We start from the raw sequence: 18,569 nt of genomic DNA, 5'->3' as shown, positions 1-18,569 counted from the left end.
TAATAGTAAGCTTTTGCAATTTAATTTTACACCTTTTTCTATTCACAGCAAGTATTATTTAAATTATTAAACAATTAAAAACACCTCTACTAAGACAATTTCCATGTCTTATCTTAACTTTAAATATTAAACTATTGTGTTATTTCTATAAAATAAATACAAATTTATTGCAAACAATAAATCAAAATCAATTGCAATTATAAATTATTCAATAACTTCATTTTTTAATTGAAGCAATGAAAATAACTGTCATACCGTATCTTTAATCATTACTAATTGTAAATATAACATTATTTTATTAGTTGAATTAAAGGAAATTAGCATGTCAGTGTCTTATTGGTTGTAGATATTAACATATTGGATTATTTGTATTAAAGCAAAAAATATTGTAATGTCAGATTCTTATTAATTGTAAATCTCAAACTACTGGATTATTTGTTCTAATAATATATGGGCATCTTTTTTAATGATGTTGCAAATATAACCCTATTTTAATCCTGAGCCTTTCCCCCCATAACAATGCATCATGTTGTATAACAATAATACTAAGATTGTGAGTAAAATCTCAATCTGTAGTTACTTGTAACTACAGCTGTCAATAGAGACGAGCTTTCCACCAGTGATGCTGGTAAACCAAATGTGGGTGAATCAATGAGCAGGGATGAGTTTCACACAGACGATGACAAAATTAAGTTTATTTTGTATGATCGACCATTAACTTTTCAACACCTCAGGACTGCGTGAAGGCAAACACACGGATAACAGCAACATAAATTCCACCTCTCCCTTTGCTACAAGCTCACAAATCTGTAATCGGTAAAACTTAAAAATCTCAATGGAGCTCCAGGTAAGGCAAAGTTGGAGGATTCCAAAATAAAAAATTTTCTCAGTCATAAAGTGAAATGCATTTTTGCATAGGGGGTTCCAGGGAGGGGCAAAGGCACAGTTTGAAACATCACCTAACCAAGTTTAGCCTCACAGACGCCAGAATAAAAGTCTTACACAACAGTTTTCATTTGGAGTGAGGTGAACTTTGTAGTCTGGCTCTGTAAGGCCAAAGCAAGATCAAGAGAAGAGAAAATGCTGAACTCAGCATTACTTCATTATAAAGGGCCGACTGTTTTATTTACTAACTTGCATAGAGTGCATAGAGTCTTTGCAGCAAAACAAATTTTTACAAACCTGAGGGAGAAAATGGAAACAAGGCACAAAGTCAAGCATGTTCACAAACATACAGTATACAACACACAATACAAAGATATGCTTTAGAATTCCATGTAAGCACTTATATGCTGTACTTTATGCGTGGTAACTAAAAAGAATATGTGCGTGGCATAGAGGCTGCACTACAGGAGGCGCTGTAGCTAAGTAAAAGGCTACGACATGATTTCATTGGTGATTGTCAACAAAAGGTGAGGTCCACTGAACATACATCAGCTATATCAGCAGCAGTGCTAAATTCCTATTCTAGAAATAACAGTGATCCCTTGTTTTTCAACATTTCACAATACAAACATAATTCAGTAATCTTAAAAAATAATATACAATAATATGGAATGTTTTCCCTCAACAACCTCACGATTTTCCAGGAACAGTGGAAGCGGGGGAGAGGATGGTCTGAGATCTTCAGGCACTTATGAAAAGAAACATACAGCAGCGGTAAACTTTAGTGCATCAAGGCAGAGAAATTATTCAGCATGTGACGGTAAAAAGAAAAGAGTGAGAACGAGCGAGAGAAAAGGCAGAGACGGAGGGCACAGTGTGGTAATTAGCTCCATGACAGTGGAGCCCACGTGCAAGCAGCGCGTGTATCTGCAGAGAGACTGTAGATTCCAGTGCATGTCTGTCTTTGGTGTCTTGTACAGAGAATAACAAAGGCTGAGATCAAGGACAGGAGTTTTTATAGTCTGCCTGTCTACTGAGAAGTCAAACTACTGATCGCTGCCAATTTCCTCTGAACTCAAATGTCAGTAAGGAAGGATTGATCTAGAATTATCTTTGTTACCTATGAATAAAAAAATCTGAAATACAAAAACAATCCTAGATCAATAACTGCTCTTACACACGTATGAAATATAGGCCCCAGTGTGAACTCGACGCCGCAGAAAAGTACAGCTCTGTAACTGGACCTGAGTCAGTGGAGTGTATGTGCATGTGTTTGGTTGTGGGCTGCTCTGTTCTGTTGGTCAGAGCTAGTGAAAGGCCTCAGCTGTGAAGTCTCTACTTGTGAACTTTTCTACCCTTGGTGGGACTTCTCCTCGTGCATGTCAGGTGCACCCACGCTGTCGACCGCCACAACAGCGGCGGCCTGCCGCTCACACAGGCTCCCCAGCAGCTGAGCCGTTTTAAAGACTGACGCGTGACCAGCGGGCTGCAGAGACTGGACCTTCTCCAGGTTCTGGAGGGTCCGCAGCATCTCAGCGGACACTATGGGTAAGTGCTGCTCCTGGATGAGGCTGGTGCTGGTGGGCCGCAGGACGGAGTCACGCTGGCCCGGAGGTCTGGGTGCCTGCCTGGTCCGCGGTGTGGCTGGGGCTCGCACCGAGCTACTAGATGAAATCTTCTTTTGTGGTGGGCGGGGATCTTCCTCTTCCACCGATTGGTCACTAGAGGATATCTCGCTATCATCAGAGTCATGACTCACACCATCATCATTGCCACTATTGTAGTCGTGATCATCATCTTCTTCTTCTTTGGTGCTGTCTCCATCTGTGATATAAATCATGTCTTTGGGCAGAGAGGTGAACTGATACACAAGACGCTGGCCTTCCACCTTATTCAGTATCCCCCTCTGGTAGTAGTACCTACATGAATACAAAGAGTCAACATTAACAAACTTAAACCAAGCATCATATTTGGTCAGAATTGAGCTTTTAAGCCCCTGTTCCTCGTAGATAATTGTAAAATCCATCCTACAAACTTTTTCGATCTTAAGGAATAGTACATTAAATCAACTTACAGGAGAGACCTGAAACTGAATGTTTTATTTACTTCTTTTTGTTTTTGTCCATTCAGTCCTTTACCATGATCAAGTGAAATTAGTGCTAGATTGACTATATACAGTATAGTGCTACATCTGCTAGCCTATTATTGTCATGAAACAGCAGAAATCACAATATTGACTGCAGCACTTTGATGGAGGAAGTTTATGTACACTAGATTTTCTAGTTTTACTTATTTAATGGCACATTACAGTTTTTCTGTCAAATAATAAATATATGAATTAAAGCCTGAACAATACATAGGTTGGTCTATAATATCGACAGATATAAGCCTTCCACAGACATTTTGATGTGTCGCCATTTATGGTTGCTGATATGAAAACCTTTCTGTGACAAAATAACAAAATAAAATATTTACATAAGAAAATATGTTTACTTTTTCAGATTCAAGTTTTTGGTCTTCTTGTATAGTTATTCATATATTCATATTTATATCTTAGGAATGATTGCCAATTTTTTGAAATATCATCTGATATATCAGTATGGGAAACTTTTAATTCCCCCATATTGGTATTAGCATTGACCCCTAAAAATCCATATCGGTTGATCGAGCTGTTTCTACAGTTTTGTTTACAACATCTACTCTTTGTGATTCATGTACTTTTAATATGTATCATTGAGTCACAGTTACAGTTTTCGTTTTGTAAAATAAAATTATTTATTTAATAATAAGAAATAAGTATCTAAAATACTTAAAATAAAAAATGTATAATTATAACAATATTTGTATTTAAATATACTTAAAAGTATACTTTACTTAAAATACTATGTGACTTAAAAGTGGTGTTCAACACTCTCCTCAGCACCACAAATACTCAATGTGAAGAGGATACCACCAGCATGGACATGCTCTCATTCTTAACGACTGCTTTGAGAAACACATGAAAGATTAAGTGTTTGAAGTTATGCTCTTAGTCAATTTTGGGAAACTGGTCGGGTTATATCACCTTTTTGAAATAAGAATAACAGCATGAAACTTATGAACATGTGATGTTATGTTTGTGTGGTACACACCTGAGTGCTCTGCCCATTGTCTCATAATTCATATCTGGCTTGTTCTTGTGTTTGCCCCAGAGTCGAGCCACGGCTTTTGAGTTAACCAGCTTGAAGATGCCTGCGTGGGGATTAGTCCATTTGATGTAGCGGGGACAGACCTGTCGATCCTGTAGCAACTCCATGAGGAACTGCCAAAGGTACAGTGTGTTTCCTCCTGAAGCACAAACACAGGAAACATGGTAAAAGAGAGACAAGGACACAAAATGGAAAATTACTTTGGTAAAAGCTGTGTTATAAAAATGACTGATCTCCCTGTGAGCCATATAAATCCCTTTTTGGACACTGAATTTTTTGTCTTCATCTTTCTGATAAAATGTGGACTTTGAACTCTCAAGCATCTGTAGCGTTGACATAAAATTTCCCTCTGACTTTATTTAGACATGACATTTACAGAAAGAGCAACATGCCAATGTGATACTTGTCACCTGGTGCGCAAGCTACAAATTTTAATGACTTTCATGAGTTCATAGGATGTTTATCAATGCATTTTACAGTTATAACCCAAATAAAATTTTATCATCAGTTTCTTAATTTGAGATCAAAAATTAAATGATTACAGTCGTTAACTTAAACAAATTCGAAGTAAGATGTCTTGCATTTTATTCATTTATTTATTCATTATTCAAGAAGTTTGCAGTGAATGCTAGAATTTCTTACTGACTGGCATTGGTAGCTTGGGGGCCAAGTGACTATATAGTGTGCAATAAACTGATTCAAATCCAAATATCACAGTTTCATTCTCTTCATTATGTCGCTCATATGGGACATGCTTGCACCCATATCATAATGGAAAAATAACATTTTTAGGCTATTTTTTTCACTATAACGAAAATTATGAAAAATGCTTGATAAAATTTCCCACAGCCCAATCAGCCAAATATATGAAATAAAAGCTGGAACATTTGAATCTTTGATATTTTTGCTTGATAAATGATAGATCACGTTTTCTGTGAGTTGTTATTTTTACATGTGACCAACACGGATGTCCCTTAACCATAAGCAATGAGATCAATGCCTGACAGTGTCTTTATATTTGTCACAGTACCTTTGTTGTATTTGTCCTTTTTCACTGTGATGTCTGGTGTAGGAGACTCTGCCCTGCGATGTCGACGTTTTTTACCTAAGGTGTTGAAGAATAAAAATACATAATTAACCTGAGATAATTAATATAATCATACAAGCTAAAACCATAAAATACTTTCTGATAAGAAAATAAATAAATAAATGGCTGACCTCTCTTTCTGGACTGCAGCTGTGCCGCAGGCTTCTTTGTGTGCAACGAGTGCCATTGTGACTGGTCAACAGGTCCCACTATCCCCTCTGCTGACACAGTCACCTGGGTAACAGGAGCTGTGATGACATCACCCAGTGATGGTAGGAAGGTCTGGGCTGCAGGGGGCATAAACAGATGTAATGAAAGAGAACAGCACTGTGACCACCATGTCTAAAAATAACGTCCCACAGTCAAACATGTCCTACATCAAAAAGAAGAAGGGGTGAGGTTTTACTGGGACATCGTCTCTCTGTTGGTGTGCATTCTACTAGTGTTAACTCAGGTGTGTGTGTGTGTGTGTGTGTGTGTGCACTTACAATAGTGTTGTTCCAGGGAGAGGGTGTCAGAACAGTCCATGTTGAGAAGCGAGTCAGCAGCAACAAGCGTCTCCATGGTCTCTTCTTCTCCACTTTCACATGGCTCCACTTTAGACGAGGAACAAAAACATGTTCAGTGGGTCGAAGAAAGAAAGTTTTTTTTTAACTGTTGAGGATGAAGCTTCACCTTAAAAGATCAGTTCAACCAAGTTATTAAACACATTCTTGTCTTTTATTGGCATCTAGCAATGTAACTATTTCACATTTTAGTGAGGAACAATGAGGAATAAAAGGAATTTCATTTGTGGTACTAAAGGTAAGGTAAAAAATTCAACAGCAATATATCTTTCCACAATGTTCCACGACTCTGGATAAAAAGAACACAGTGTAAACATTTTCTCTAGACTCTTCCTACTGTAGAAAGTAGTTCACCTGAGAATAGGCCTTTTTCACACCAGACCAGACATGTTGACGTGTGACAATAGCAAAAGACTAGTACATTCAGCTGCTTCAGTTTCAGCCATTTTTAATGTTATTAGTAACACTTATGCTTTTCCTGACAAACAATACAAAATGCCTTCTTGCAAAAGGCCTGTTATCCATAGTAGCATAGTCGTTTCTGTTAAGAGATGCTACTGAATGTTACTTTTTTGTGTTGAATTGACTGAAAACATTTGTGTTTGCATTAACTTTCCATTATAATGATTTATAATTTTAACTTGCTATAAAGTTATATTCATGAGTACAGATGACTTTATCCATATCATCTATCCCTGGTTATAAGCATCAGAAATGAAATGAAATGCACCTACTTTCTACTGGGGTGACACAAAATATTTAAGTGACATAAATCAGAAATCCCCAGCATATAAACCTTAACTATCTACATGCGCAGTGGTTACCACATTGTTATGTAATGTTAACCTTGCAGACCAAACAGAAGGGTTCAAGCACCTCTTCAATGTGCCCCCCTCTGAAGATGGGATGGGCTTTTCCTGTAATTGTTCAGAAGTAATTCAATGTAGTGACAGTAGCTAAGATGAATCAGTAGCTGCACGTATAACAGTGATCCAGTAATTGTCAATGTAAGCTTCTTTATTAAAGACGTATGCGTTTGCCGTGACGCCAGGAGATACAGCTGCTGAGCACTCCTTTTTCTATTTTTTCTGTCTCATGAGTGAATTGATGGGGAGCTGAAGTGTGTCCTATACAGTCGCTCTAACGTAGCTGGAATATGATCAGTATGTTACAGAAATGAATACACTACATAACAGAGCTGGGAAATAAAACATATCAATAATTATTGTAATATAGTTTGCATCAATAGCAAGATAACAAAGGTTCAATATAAATCAATATAATGCTAATGCATTTTGGAAGCACATTGACGAAACATTATTGATCTACCTCAGATTTGTAAAATGTTCTGTGTTAAATAGAAGAGTTAAAAAAAAAAACTTCACTCAGTCCAAAAATAAATGTGATGTGAGATAGTCATTGACAAGTATGTCCTGTCGTCATCAGCTACATGCACTGCGTCTCATAAGGTTTTTTAAAACAGTACTAAAAAAAAAAAGTAGTCTTTCCATTTAAGTGAAGAAAATGAATGAATGACTTTCATTGACACTGTAATATCTCTACAATTTCACTACCAGCTTCACCAACTTCAAGGCTTTGTACTCGACAGAAGTTTAAATGCACAAAATGAACATTCATGTCATTCAAATGAAGACTGCAAGCAATCCTGCTATCCACCAACAAATTAACCATGGTTTAGTTTGATCTGAGAAGAGACCACATCTTTTCATGGGACTAAATTTACGTCTTATGTCCAGACTGTGAGTGAGGTCTCTTTCACACCTGTTGGTAGTGATTCAGAACAAACTTAAAAGTCAGAAGGTCTATGGTTTTTTTTTCCTATCTCACTTAAGAGTTTGGTCTTTAAGTTAGAAAGCAGGACAATTATGATGCATCTAAGAATCAGAAATTCCCACATTTTTATTTTCGTGTTCAGTTGCGAAGTGATTTCCATGTGAAAGTGGCAACTGGCAATTCAGTCGGGCTAAAGAAAAAAGCGCCAAGGGCTACAGCCCTGGATGCTCAGGCCAGGCGACACCCATGGACAACTGTAAAAAACATGGCAGCCTCCATAGAGAGGACCCGCTCCCGATGTAAATATAGTATTTAAATATGAAGGACCTATTCAAGGGTAAAGAAAACAATTTAGTGAAAACACTAGAATTATTTTATATTCAATATCTGCCAAAAGATCCCTTTCACCTAAATCTTACACACTGGACCTTTAATGACCCAACTAACTATATAATCCATCAATAATCTTAGTTATGCATCAATGGATCCAAACAGCCAATAAACCTCACTCTATACACATGAGTAGGTCTTTTCTTCTCCACAATAAACAACACAATCAGATGTGAACTTCTTCCACTGATCACATGTATCAGCAGACATCTCAACACATGCATGTGCTCGAGGACACACATGATCAAAGGGAGGAGGAGGGGGGGGGGGGGGCATGGGTACAAGTGACGTGAAGCGTCAGACAACATCTGCTAGCTAACAGCTGTGAGCTCCGACACCTTGAGCCGCAGAGAAAACCCAGCAGCGCCCTGTCACACCGACTGGACATGTCCGCAGAGACACGACAGGTGGACCGCTGCCTTTAAACTGCACTAAATATCCTGCACATGCTCCACGTCTCACGTACGAGCTGCTCCGCTGCTGTAACTATGCTAAGAGAGCCTCGCCTCGCCATGTCCAACACTGCTGCTCCCTCCAGCCACAACAATAATGGAAAAGAACCACCGGGAAACTTACTTTTAACTGGCAGCAGCGGTGAGGAACAGGTTAACGCATGTGTCCTGTGGCCAGACGTCACCTCGCCTACATCCTAATATGATTCATTAACTGTCTCTCACACGCACAAGCTCGGGATGTTTTGTTTCACTTCCTGAATTTTTGCGGAGGGTGGTCCATGTGCGAGAGGTGCGACTGCGCATGCGCGGTCCCGGGCTATTTCTTCTCGTACCTGGTGAGACCTAATAAAACTTCTCAGAGCAAAGTCCACGATGATGGACAGATATGAGCATGAGCCAGTAGGCTGCAGGTTAGGTGTGTGTGTGTGTGTGTGTGTGTGTGTGTGTGTGTGTGTGTGTGTGTGTGTGTGTGTGTGTGAGAGAGAGAGAGAGAGAGAAAGAAGTTTAGGTCTGGATTTTAGTGAGTTTAGATTAAGATTTAGGGTTAGTTCAGTTTAAGCAAGTAGTATCATGGTTGAGGTTATAGTAAGTGTAACCTCAACCATGATACTATAGTAAGTGTCCAGGAATGTCATGGAGACACGACTGTCTGTGTGTGTGTTTGCTCTGTACTGGTGTTGTACAGTATTATTATTATGATGTGTCTCCTTCTATTCTAGTTGTTACAGAGTTATATCTTATTTGCAGCACATCCGTGTGTGTGTGTGGTCCAGGTATTAGCCTGCTTGTTTTCCTCATGGAGACTAAAAGCAAGGTCCCATGATACAAACCATAGCATTTATCTTAATTTAAAGGTGTGGACATGTTTTAAGGTTAAGAATAGGAGAATAAGAGATAAGTTAAGATAATGGTTTAAGTTAGAGTTAGGTTGAGGTTTAGGTTGGGCTTCAATTCAGGTCAGTAGTAACTTTGGTTGAGGTCTCCGGGAAATCAATGTAAGTCAACGTAATGTCCACTGGAGCACAACTGTGTGTATGCGATCACAATGTTGCAGCCTCTGTAGAACCCTTTTTAACAAAAACATTAACCTTGTCAGGCCCAAAGCCTGATAATGATGAGGCAAAACTTCAGTTCTGAGCTCCTGGTTAAGGTTGGAGGTCAGATGTGAATTGAAGTGAGGTTAAGGTTGGTGTTAGTGTTAGACATATGATATGGGGACTTAAATCTGTTTACACAGCCACATTATTTGGACTTGTCTTCCTAATGGGGACACAAAGCAAGTCCTAATAACATAACAAAGTTTGGGACATGCTTTAAGGTTAGGTTAAGGTTAGGGTTAAAGTAAACTCCCAGGATATCAATGTAAGTCAATGTAATGTCCCCTAACGTCATGGAGACACCCCTGTGTGTGTGTTTGTGTTTCTGTGTGCACTCACTGACCTTTGAGCATCTGCTGGTGATCCTCTTCTGTGTGTGGCTGTTCACACGCTAGTCCTGCATATGAGAGCAGGTGTGGATGTGGAAGCTGCTCCACAATCACCGCAGGGTAATCGGAGTGACTGACCAACTGCAACACGCACAGAAAATGTTTTGCGATTACACCAGATTATAATTTTAAACAACTGATTCCTCAGCTGTGTGTGTTGCAGCACACACAAAATTGAAATCAGATTAGATTAGATGAGATTACAGTTTATTCTCACATTGCATTGTGATTTGTCTCGCATCGCAACACACAAAGATGCAACACTCACCTGTGACATGTTAATGTGGTCACTGGCAAAGTCAAAGATGAGCTCTGACTGCTGCAGCATGGTTGTATATCCCAAACACACACTCACACACAAACTTGCAGCTAACTGGGTGAAAACAACATTGCCGCTCTTCTCTGAAGACTGTTAATAACTGAACAGGTCTGATGTTTGTTTGTGTCCACACAGGTCCAGTGTTTGGAGAGAATCTCTCATCGGCTGTCAGAGCAGATCTGCCAGAGAGCTCCTACCAGGATACGTCAAGGCTGCTGTGTTTCCATGCAGGGTGAATCAACAGCGTAGAGTGATGTGACTAAACGAATTGACCAGAGACACAGAGACGTTACAGGAAACTCATGCACGTCGCTCGCTCGCTCGCTCTGCTCCGACTCTCGATGAGGAAGCGGGGACTGCTAAACCGTCCTGTGGTCTGACCAAACCTGAAGAGAAACAAGAGCAAATGTGCGTAAGTTGAGGCCGAGCACGAAGTGAGAACAAGGCACCTGCAAAAGTTAGATTTTAAAAAACAAATATGCTAACATCAAAATAAAGAAATGTGGTCAGGCTGATCTGAGGCACAGGGAAAACAGAACAGTTTGCTTCCCTCTTTCAAACATCTCATTCTTTTGCTCTTATCTTGCCTCTAAAAGAGGCTAAACCAGCAACAGGAAGGAAGCGTTTGCACTGCAATGTGTGCTGGGGCTGTGTGTGTGCGTGCCTGGGCTGTGTGTGTGTGCGTGCGTGTGTGTGTGTGTGTGTTGTACGAGTACGGGGGAGTCAACTGGTGTTCAGCTTGAAACATGATGTCTTTGCACAACGTTCAAGGTTTTTAAGGCCGTTGTGTGCACATTCCTGACGACATGACTGTGAAGTGGTCATTTAGTACAGAACTACGAAACAAACTCCCCTCCATTAGTCTCTCCCCCTCGCTTGTTTTTCTTCCCCTCCTCTCTCGCTCTCTGGCCATCACCTCACTGTTAATTCCTTGAAATCATTTTCAGTCCTTTCTTTTAATTTCCTGCCGGAGTCTGCGGCCCATCCCTTCTCTGAGCTCCATGTTAAAGTTATTCTGATAAAGTGAAGTATTGTAGTCTTGAAGTGAACCTGCAATTAACTTCAGCTCCTTTCTGTCGAAGATCAAATGAACATTTAGGTTTTGCTCTGTGAACCAGCTGTTTTTCGGGATGCTAATTTGAACCACTGAGTTTCTACATTTTTATCTAATTTGTCCAAAGTAAAAAAAAATGTTTTCATACCCCAGATGTTACACATGAGGCAGAATGCAGATGTCTTTTTCTTTGTCTTCATGTGTGTGTGTGTCATGGAGCCACAACATGTTTCGGTCAGTTATCACACAGGAAGCACAGCTCAGTTAGAGGCACCGCTTCCTGAGTTCTGTGCCAAACCACTGCCAGCATCTCTGTCTGCAGTGACCCCCTTGTTCTCCATTTCCTACTGCGTGAGCAGTCGTTTGGCAAATTAACATCAACGTAGGATGCAAGGGAAATGGAGACTAGTTTAATATTGGCAGTAGTGAATAATAGTCTGTGTGCACTATGCAATGCTTGATTTACGGAGAAATTAAAGATGATAAATTAGATTATTGATGAGACCAATTTAAATAGATTAATGATAATCCATCTATAAGCTATATCCATTCAGAATTTGTAATATTTAACTTATCTTATTATATTTCCAAATCAATCTACAAGGGTAGGAAACAAAGGAACACTTCACTTCACAACAACATCATTTCATTACTCCTCTGCTCAAAACTGAATGTAATAAGATTCAAATGCATTAATTTTGTATTCATGTTATTTTGTCAATCACATTTGCAATATGGTTATTACCTCCGTTACTACCTCCTTGTTTGTTTGATTGTTTGTAAGCAAGATAATGAAATATATGTGTGGCTCTGGATCCAGGATTTTAATTAATCTATTACATTTTTTTAACATAACAGAATTCTTTCACATTTTCCTTGTTTTCCCCAGGAAATAATTCCTGGATTCCTGGAGCTGTGTGTAGTTTGCTTGTTCTCCCCATGTCTATGAGGGTTTTCCCCAGGTACACAGGCTTCACCCCTCTGTCCAAACACATGTAGTTTAATTGAGACTCAACCAATGTAAGTGTGAATGGTTGTTTGTCTCTGTTTGTTGGCCCTGTGATACATGACCTGTCCAGGGTGCACCCCGCCTCTAGCCTAATGTCAGCTGGGATTTTGTGTGTCCCTGTCTGACCATCAAAAGGACAATTTTTATACATAATGAATTGATGGATAATCATTGCTTAAGAAAATTACAGGCCATTTCTTATTGACAGAAAATCGCAGAGATGTTTATATGAACTAACATGAACTGATTTTTTTTCTCCACACACCTCAATGTTTGCTCAACATTATTAACTAATTGCTGCAATTCACTTCCTAACCTGTAGATCAGGCTCTGGGTGTAAAGTATGTCAGGCTGTCATGCTAAAGCTAGTGGCAGTGAATAAATGTAGCAAAAAACATGCAGAGAGCAGCTGCCACAGCTCCAACAGAACATCAGCATGTCTGACACGTTTGACTTGTAGCCACTGCTGGCTGCCATTGTGCCATGTGCATATGCTCATTGTTAGTGTGCCCTGAAGCCAGCTACTTCTATAGAAGACTCTTTAACAGTATAGAGGCTTTGTTCATCAGCACTCTGGTCACATAGGTTTGTCTCTGTGGCCTTGGCACTGGGATCTGAGTCTGTGAAGTTGCTGCCAGGCCCCTAAGGACACTGATAAGCCCCCATAACATTCACTCCCCGGTTTGCGTGTGTGTGTGTGTGACGGAGACAGAAAAAGAGAGAGAGAGCGAGTCAACGAGCAAGATAGAACGAGTGCGGGTGTGTTTGACAGAAAGGGCCAGAGAGTGTGTATGTGTCTGTGTGTGAACTAGGCCAGGCTGATAACAGCATGGAAAGTGAGGGAGGCACTGATAAGCCCCTCCTGTTGCTTGGGGTAACTGGGCCCTGTTAAATTAACACAGTGAAATATGTATGTGTGTGTGTGTGTGTGTGCGTATATGTATGTGTGTGTGTGTATGTGTGTGTGTATATGTATGTGTGTGTGTGTGTGTGTGTTAAAGGCTACCTCTGGGGAAAGAGAGGGAAGGAGATTGAGGGAATGGAGGTGGTCACAACACACCCGTGTCTTCCTGGTGTGCACGTGTGTGGTTTGGCTGTCATGTAAAGTAAATCATATAGCTGTATGTTGTAGTAGTTATTTTCTGTCTGATTTCAAAAGTGTCAGAGAAACTCAGAAACTCACACGCTTCCAAAATGCTTTCACTTTCCCTTCAGCACATGTCAGGCAGAATAAAGCCTCATTTTCTTTCGTTGTTATTATGTTTTTCCACAATAAAGAGTAGTAGATGTGTTCAATGGAATACAAAGCTTTAGGCTTACCTTTTGTTTATAGCATGTGTCTGTATGTGGCAAAGCAGCAGCTGCCTGGAGGATCCAAGTGAGGAACGGAAATGGCTCTCATCCCTTTTTGGCAGAGCATAAACCTTCATGTGCTCACAGACCTGACCTGGGTTCAGTTCCTGTTTCCAGTCTCCAGAAAGTGCCACACATACTTCAGATCAGTGGAGATCGTGTTGATTTTTTTTTGCTCTGCTCCCGTCAGTCCTTGTCAGGATATTGCTTCCTCTTCATTCTTTTTTTTTTCAGAGAACTGCCCCCTCCATGAGATCTGATTGGTTACCTGTGTTGTGAGTCAAGGTAACCCATAGTGATCATTGTCAGTGTGGAGCAAATGTAAACATGGGCGTATTTGCAATGTAAAGCAGCAGACAGCCAAGCAGCTGATATACAAACAGCGATTTGTTTATATGAGGGTGGACAGCCAGTGTGTGATGTGTGTGATGAGCTCACTTAATGGCATATTAAATCATTAGAACTGCTTCCACTAAACTCAGTAAGATTTGCAGTATGATGAAGCTCTGTTTGATGCCATTGACAGTTAGTGTTATGAATACAGACTGAGAAATAGAGTCAAGAAAATGGGCAAAAATACAAAAAAGGCTTGCAGACGGGCGGATGGACACTTTATCCAATCCCTGATGCTCCCTAGTGGCAAAACCTTGCACCGACACCCTTAACAAAAAGTCTGATTCCCTGGGTTTCTCTGTTTTAATAAACAACAAATGGAACAGAAGCTTATGGGACCATCCGCCCTGAGTGTTCCACTAACACTCAGGGGTCTTTTACATTTGATGCGATCACTGTCTCCACTGTTTCATGGGAGTCATTAGCTCTCTTATGAGGAGAGGGGCCTCCGCAGCCAGACCTGCTTTCTCTGTACACCCGCAGTTGCGTAACTATCCACTCTGTGAACTTCGTCTCACATCCTGCATTGTGCTCCGCCATCACATGTACACAAATACATGGTAAGAATGTAATAGGCTTGATTGGTTCTTTGACAAAAGTCATCATTAAATGTCTTCTATCCTGTCCCCAGAACTTCATGATGCAACAACACAGAAGAACGTGAGATGAGTGTATGTGCATAATGTTAAGAGAATGACACATTTAGCCAAGTCTTTCATTTTGTAAGAGTCAGATTAATGCCAGGAATTTCCTATTTGCATCTTTGAAACATTGTGCCGGGAACAGCAAGTATGCATCTGATCTCTATACATGCCATGTAAGTAGGTGGAGTTGATCTGATAAGACAGAAAAATAAATAAACACTTGGCAACGCCCCTTCATTCTTTCATTTCTTTTTTCCCTCTCTTCTGCAACATAGGCAACTTCAAGAATGTGCTAGTTTGGCTCAAAACTCCCATATTGTTTTTATAAAGTGGCAGAGGGCAGGGTGTGATCATTACAATGTGTGTGTCTGTGTGTGTTTGAGAGAGAGATGAAGAGTGGTACTTTTATTTAGAAGAAATTGAACAGACCCTAACTCTGAGGTTAACTCAGTTTTAGTTCTTGTAACAATCAAAAAATGTTAGTTTTTATTCAATGCTGGAAAGCAGGTACAGTTTGTCTAGTTAAGATACTACAATAAAATCAGACCAGGGCCCTGTCAGGAAAATGTATCACATACATACTGTGTAAAGCGGAACAATTGAGGACTGTAGAACAATTTTCAGGAGGTTGGAAACATAGGTTGGAGGGTATAGTACATTTTCTTTTGGCTGAGGGCTGAGTGGTCTGATTTTTTCGGGGGGAGAACAAGGGTCATCCTAAATGTATATATCATTTATGCATTTCTTTTTGGATATTAAGATATAAAACAAATAATTTTCACTTGTGCCTGTTTATTAGTTGAACCTTGCCAGAGAACAATCCTTCATGAGTTCAAGACGATCAAATAGTAAGTCAATGTTTTTTAGCTATTGTAAACTGGGTTTCTTTGGGTTCTGGTTCTCAATAATTTTGCTCTCTGGAAAACTGTTCCAGGCATTTTCACTTTTTCTGACATTTTTAGAGCAAATGGCCCAAGAAAACAATTGGCAGATTAATTAATAACAAAAATAGTAACAATGATTATCATTAGTTGCAGCCCCAACACTGTTTGTCTATTGTTCTGTGTGAGAATTAATTTATTTTCCACATTTGACATCAGTGACAAAGTTCGTCTTTCAAACTTAATATATCTGATTTAATCAACATTTACAATATTTGGCTCTGCCTGCGAGCCATATGTGTGTGTTCACGGCAGACAAATCATGGTTCATCTTGTTCTGTGGTCACATAAATGTGTCATCACGTCAGACAAGCAATAAAAGAAGGTATGTCTACAGTGTAGGACTGTAACATATAAACTGTGTTTCGAATTTAAGCACATGCAACTTTAAATCCTGCTGGAAATCTATAGACCTGGGGAGATTACTAATCTAATTTTATTTGCTTAATCTCAGATAAAGCCTCATCACCTGAAGGCTACAATAAACTGTACCACTCCAGTCCACCAGGTGGTGGTAATGCAGAATAGTGAACAACAATAATAGACTACAGACTACAACAGGATTTACAGTAATCATTATTCATGTGATTTACTGCTTTGCAAATGGGATTATATAGTCAACACTTTAAAAGACGAGTCCTAGCAAAAAGCGTATACAAAACTCATGAAATATTCGACTAAAAGTAAGAAGACAGAATTTACAAGCTATTGTACTCCACCAATCAGTGATTTTCAAGATTTACCTCCAGATCTGAAATTATTCATTTCAATTATGTCATTCAAACTGAATGACGTGATTGGCTGGCGTACCTGTCTGTTACTAACCAACCTGTCTGCCTGTGCACACCCTGCTCATGCTCTCACTGTGCATGGCTGGAGACATGCACTGCTAAAGCAAAGACGAAAGACAGAAGTCAGCAAGCAATTCACAGAAAAGTCGTCTTCAATCACTTGTTTGCATGTTCATGTTTTTTGGAGGCACAACTTTCACGGTAGGGTTGATGGGAGGAAATGGTGGAAACACAGAGTTCCTGCAAATGGTCCGAGGAAGAGTTTCTGAAAATGCAGCTAAAGCTTGAACAGATGTAGAAATAAAATAAGGTGTTTTAGTGTCTGTGGTTTTTCAGTCTAATGACTTCCTGTTGTTGGCCTCATCTGTTCATCTTGGGAGGGGTGTGATGAACTGTGTTTAGTGTAATTCATTAACCATTCCACTGAATGTGAAATCAATTGTGTGTGACCAAAAACAGAACATCAAATTAGAAAATTAGTCTCATACACGTGCACACTCACATGCATATGGACGCACTCACACATACTTTGATGCAGCGTCTTAAGCTCGCATACCTTTGTTGTGTGTTCTCGTAGGCAGTCTGTCTAAGTTTGAACTTGATTCAACATTTTTCCCTTGAAGTATTTCCATGGCAGAGCAGAACACAGGCAAAAACTCACAGACACACATGCACGTCCATGCTCATAATGAAAGCATATTTTCTTTGTTCTACCCAAATGTTAGCAGAGGCTATGCCAGACTGAAAGCTCTCCTCCTCATGCTATCAATCCAGAATAAATGTTGTAAAATGAGTACAGCCAGCAAGTCTTACTCGTCAACAGTTGTGCACATGCTCTTAACTCGTTGAATTTCTCTCAGTGTTTTCAGATGACATCAAAGACAGGAGGGAGAGTCAAAGAAAGTAGAGGTATGTGAGAACAGAGACAGCTGTACAAGTACAATAAATATCAGTTTAAATGCTTATAGGGTTTAGTTTGGAAATTATGATATACTGAACAATGCAATGTGCAACAAAAGCTTAAAGATAGAAGCAAGTACTGCCTCACAGATATTTGAAAGTAAAGTCAAACATCATGTTCATACAAATGCTGTTTTGGAATGCAATTTGCTGGGGAAAAGATGCTGAACCTGCTGTGTAAATATGCAAAACAGCAAATAGAAGGATACAAAAAGTCTGTTCACTCCCCGACCCCTGAGACCCTGACCCAAAACTATCATCCCTCCAGTCCAGCCATACTGCAGCCCTTTCTGCCGGCTCCTGAATCTGTGGGAAGTAAAGAATGAACCATATGTTGTGTCTAAATATATTTCAGGTATGTGTGTGTACTTGTTTTTGTTGCCTCTTTAGGGACCTTTTCCAGCATAAACACAGACCTTGTCAGGACCAGTAGACCTCATGGGGACCAAAACTCAGTCCTATGCATATACGGTTGAGTACCGAGCTCTGTAGTTGTGTACTGACCAGATTACATTGGTACAACCAAACACTGATTCACGTTAAATCAATCAGTGAGGGTGCAAGTTAAATCATCTGGGTGAGAGAGCAAGAAGAAACAATGGAGAGTCTATGCAAGCATTTGTACTTGTTCGCTTGTGTATCTGTGTAGCAAGCAACACTACATTTCTGGGAAGGTTTACATCAGGCCATGGTGTTGGTAATTGTAATCAAAGGCAAGCTGAAAGCCATCTCAAGTGTGGTTACACTTTTGCGAGGTTTTTGGAGATGTTATCTGCAAAATTTGTTGTGCGAATATTGGTTTACAGTTTGATCGCAAAGAACTTGTTGCATACCGCCACCTACTGTACCTTTTTTTTCACTATGCATTTTTCTCCCGGGGATGAAATTACATTGTTTGGTTTTACAGAGGGAGCAAAAGGGAAAACTGTAACGTTGGGTACCAAATTCCGAATTCAACTCTACTAATGAGGCAAAACATCATCTCTGAGGTCCTGGATTAGGTAAGGGGAAGGGGCTAGGAAACACATCTTATCAATGAGTGGCTTCACAAAGACAGAAGTACAAGAATGTGTGTTTGTTTCTGTTTAGAGAAGGACATGCAGCCTCTTGGTCCATCCAGAGTTCAGTGGGCTTAGTGAGTCCACAGTGTTTGTTCAGTGAAGAGAAGCTCCCAGCCAAGCTCACATGCTGAGTTTATCAAAACCTTACAGTAGTTTTTATTACTAAACACGGTGCTTTCTCTCATTAACCTTT

General features: G+C 39.8%; 1 protein-coding gene across 3 annotated transcripts; it reads right to left on the bottom strand.

Moving 5' to 3' along the window:
* Window positions 1-675: 675 nt before the first annotated feature.
* On the bottom strand, window positions 676-13,872 carry LOC109647223 (ETS-related transcription factor Elf-1-like). 3 transcript variants are annotated; one of them, XM_020113010.2, is made up of 8 exons: window positions 13,554-13,872; window positions 10,120-10,556; window positions 9,806-9,932; window positions 5,649-5,756; window positions 5,292-5,447; window positions 5,104-5,178; window positions 4,017-4,212; window positions 676-2,804 (listed from the first exon to the last, which is right to left on the bottom strand). In XM_020113010.2, exons 2-8 carry the CDS (start codon window positions 10,177-10,179, stop codon window positions 2,237-2,239), a joined length of 1,290 nt encoding a protein of 429 aa, XP_019968569.1. In that variant the 5' UTR covers window positions 10,180-10,556; window positions 13,554-13,872; the 3' UTR covers window positions 676-2,236. The 3 variants fall into 3 exon arrangements, with proteins under 3 accessions (XP_019968569.1, XP_019968578.1, XP_019968586.1); XM_020113019.2 differs by lacking the exon at window positions 13,554-13,872 and adding an exon at window positions 10,657-10,859; XM_020113027.2 differs by lacking the exons at window positions 9,806-9,932; window positions 10,120-10,556; window positions 13,554-13,872 and adding an exon at window positions 8,487-8,946.
* Window positions 13,873-18,569: the final 4,697 nt, after the last annotated feature.

The sequence above is a fragment of the Paralichthys olivaceus genome, chromosome 16 (genome assembly GCF_024713975.1).
Source record: "Paralichthys olivaceus isolate ysfri-2021 chromosome 16, ASM2471397v2, whole genome shotgun sequence".
Lineage (NCBI taxonomy): Eukaryota > Metazoa > Chordata > Actinopteri > Pleuronectiformes > Paralichthyidae > Paralichthys > Paralichthys olivaceus.
This window is presented reverse-complemented; position numbering and strand designations above follow the sequence as displayed.

Coding starts and splice junctions, on each gene's coding strand:
- LOC109647223 (XM_020113010.2), bottom strand. CDS start 10,179: ATGCTGCAGCAGTCAGAGCTCATCTTTGACTTTGCCAGTGACCACATT. Junction 5,757..9,805: donor TCACCAGCAGATGCTCAAAG/GTCAGTGAGTGC, acceptor CCTCGTCTAAAG/TGGAGCCATGTGAAAGTGGA. Junction 5,448..5,648: donor CTCCCTGGAACAACACTATT/GTAAGTGCACAC, acceptor TGCCCCCTGCAG/CCCAGACCTTCCTACCATCA.